This window comes from Cupressus sempervirens, chromosome 5 (genome assembly GCF_028749045.1).
Source record: "Cupressus sempervirens isolate cs-2001-9-10 chromosome 5, ASM2874904v1, whole genome shotgun sequence".
Lineage (NCBI taxonomy): Eukaryota > Viridiplantae > Streptophyta > Pinopsida > Cupressales > Cupressaceae > Cupressus > Cupressus sempervirens.
Window position 1 is genome coordinate 146,060,708 of NC_143122.1, and position 3,007 is coordinate 146,063,714.

A 3,007-nucleotide genomic window follows, 5' to 3' on the forward strand; every position below is an offset into this window, starting at 1 on the left:
TAAAAGGAAATAGAATCTTGTACACTTTGGGCAATGAGTATCATTGCGGTGTGATGAAAAATAATCCAGCACCTGATCCTTGTTGTGTGAAGGATCCATCGAAGAACATAACCCATGTATGATGAGTCAGTGTTAGAATTGACTCATCTGAAAAATCAATGTTTATTGGTAGAAGACTCTGTATGGGTGCCTCGGCCAGCTGGTCTGCAATTGCCTATCCCTTTATAGCTTTGCGTTCAACATAATGGATGTCAAACTCACTTAGTATCATGACCGATTTAGCCAATTTTCCTATGAGAGCTACCTTACTGAGCAAGTACTTTAATGGATCTATTTTAGCCACAAGCCGTGTAGTGTTGGCAAGCATGTAGTGTCTCAACTTTTGGGAAGCAAAGACAACTGCCAAGCAAGCTTTCTCAATAATACTGTAGTTTTTCTCATAAGAGACCAATGTTCGACTCAAGTAATAAATAACTCTTTCTTTGTTATCATTGTCTTCCCGAGCTAACAGGATTCCCAAAGATGTTTCAATGGCTGAAATGTATAAAAGCAAAGGCTTCCCATGCATAGGAGGCATCAGGATTGGTGGATTGACAAGATATTGTTTAATTTGTGTTAAGCTTTGCTCACAATCCTGGCTCCAATTGAATTTCACACCCTTATGTAAGGTCTTTGTGAAGGGTTGTGATTTATCCACCAATTGTGAAATGAACGTGCGAATAGATTGAAACCTTCCTTGTAGTCCTCTCATCTGACTAATGTTTCGAGGTGGTGGCATGTCCATTATTGCTTGTACTTTTTCTGGATATACTTCAATTCCTTTTGCAGAAACAATATATCCTAACTATTACAAATTTAATTGTATTTAGATCATTACAAATTTACTGTATCACAATATTATTTTAACAACTATTATCTTACATACTCGGTCGCCCCAAGTACATGCCAGTTGTAGCACTTGCTTTAGTGTTGTAATTGGAAAACTGTTTTCTTAATTTTCAATTTTAACTTAATAGTCAATTCTACATTAATTTCAATTCTAATACAACAACTCAAACGTACAGAAAGAAAAGTTAGAAAAGAATCTTGGCGATATCCTCCACAGTAAAATTAGATCAAACGGAGAATAAACAACTCACATCGATAGTGTACAATTGTCCTGCCAGTTCTCTCTCTCATTGACTAATGTGAGAAAAATACAGTTACGTATCAATCACTCTTCCAAAATTTTCGTAACGCGCCATGACATTCCCGAGTTTAGCGGACAAAATTTCCACACACTTCTCTTCCCATCAACTTCTGTCAATTTCACCCACGGTTGACATAACTAATGAATACACGCGCATGGAAAATTGTGTGCATATGGAGACGCGCTTATGTTTGCGATAGTAGAAAATTTGTGTGCATATGTTTGCGAGAGTAGATTTCAGGTTTTGGAGTATTGCTACCACTCGGCCGAAATATTAAGGTGAGTGACTACCTTTAATTCTGTGAATCCCAATTCAATGATATAATATTAAGGTGAGTGACTACCTTTAATTCTGTGAATCCCAATTCAATGATATAATATTAAAGTGAGTGACTACCTTTAATTCTGTGAATCCCAATTCAATGATATAATATGTTTGCGATAGTAGAAAATTTGTGTGCATATGTTTGCGAGAGTAGATTTCAGGTTTTGGAGTATTGCTACCACTCGGCCGAAATATTAAGCTGAGTGACTACCTTTAATTCTGTGAATCCCAATTCAATGATATAATTCATGTTTTAATATAACCGTTTGTATGTATTTTGCTTTTGGAATAAAGGTCTAATGTAATATGATTGGTGAATATATTTCGATTAAATGGAAGCCTGAATCTAATATCTCTTTAGAAATTCCTTGAAAGGATCAGTTAGGTATTCGAATGGATTCGAAGAGGCCGATGCAAAGTTGTCCAAGTGGTGAAGAGGCAGGAAGCAGTATGGAAAACAAGACCAAACGGTTACGGCCAGATGACAATGAAAGAGAAGCCCTAGAGTTTTTTGCTTTGGTGGAAAATATCAAAGCATTGAAGAAGCTGATGAATCCTATAAATAAAGGAGGTAACTCTACCAATTCTATTCATTCTAAGTCTGCACCTTGGAAGCCTGTTTTCGAGTGGGAAGATTTTTCTAATCTAACACCCAAGTGCAGGCCTTGTCATGCCCAGATGGATATTATGACTCCTTTTAAAAATAGCTGCAGAGTTTCCAGAGGAGATGTTGAAAGTGAGAAATATGTGGGTTCCGAGATTATTGATCTGAATGAAGAACCCCCCTCGTAAAACCCTTCAACCGGAGCATTCAACTTGTTTTCTAAGGGTTTTGTAAATTAAAGTAAGTCATCAGAGAAGTCATATATGGTGTAGTTAGTAGTGGATGCTTTTTGACAGATTGCTACCGTTAGTCTCAAATTAAAAGAAAAATATGAAAGTATATCACGTGGTTCAAGTTTCCTGTCAAAATACACTGTTTGCTCTTTTAATGAAGTTGCGCTTAGAGATTTGCCATTAATTGGCAGCTAGGTTTACAGGGGTGTCAGCAAGGGAAGTATTTCAGTTCTCTTGATTTTGGGAAAATTGTGAATTATTGTAACTATGGACATATTAAGTACTTCAGCTTGACAATGCTCTCTGCTCAGGAAATTTGAAATCGAAATATACAATTTTAAAAGTATAAAATGTCAGGTGGTTTGTCAATAATTTGATCACAAAATCGGTGGTTAGTGTAAAATTGTATGCGATTTCCGCAAATCACAGTGGCAATTTGGTATATTTAGTTTTGATGCAAGTAGCGAGGAGTTGTATTAGGTGGTGTTTATATATACATATATGAGTTGTATTAGGCCGTGCTTATAAAATAAATAAATATATATCTAATTAAATGGTTCAGGATTGCAATATTGTGGATAGTGGGCAGGTATACCTTTGGACTTGTTGAGCTAGCCTTTTCGATGGACGTCTTCCATAAAATATTTGTAGCTACA

The 3,007-nt window shown here is 36.2% G+C and overlaps 1 protein-coding gene across 2 annotated transcripts; it reads left to right on the forward strand.

The window, feature by feature from the left end:
• The first annotated feature begins 1,363 nt into the window (after nt 1-1,363).
• On the forward strand, nt 1,364-2,702 carry LOC149554905 (uncharacterized). Of its 2 annotated transcripts, none has more exons than XM_089833545.1 (2): nt 1,364-1,468; nt 1,876-2,702. In XM_089833545.1, exon 2 carries the CDS (start codon nt 1,908-1,910, stop codon nt 2,304-2,306), a length of 399 nt encoding a protein of 132 aa, XP_089689671.1. In that variant the 5' UTR covers nt 1,364-1,468; nt 1,876-1,907; the 3' UTR covers nt 2,307-2,702. The 2 variants fall into 2 exon arrangements, with proteins under 2 accessions (XP_089689671.1, XP_089689672.1); XM_089833546.1 differs by having other exon boundaries at nt 1,394-1,468; nt 1,896-2,702.
• Nucleotides 2,703-3,007: the final 305 nt, after the last annotated feature.

Excerpts from the sequence above, each read along its gene's own strand:
- LOC149554905 (XM_089833545.1), top strand. The coding sequence starts at position 1,908 with ATGGATTCGAAGAGGCCGATGCAAAGTTGTCCAAGTGGTGAAGAGGCA.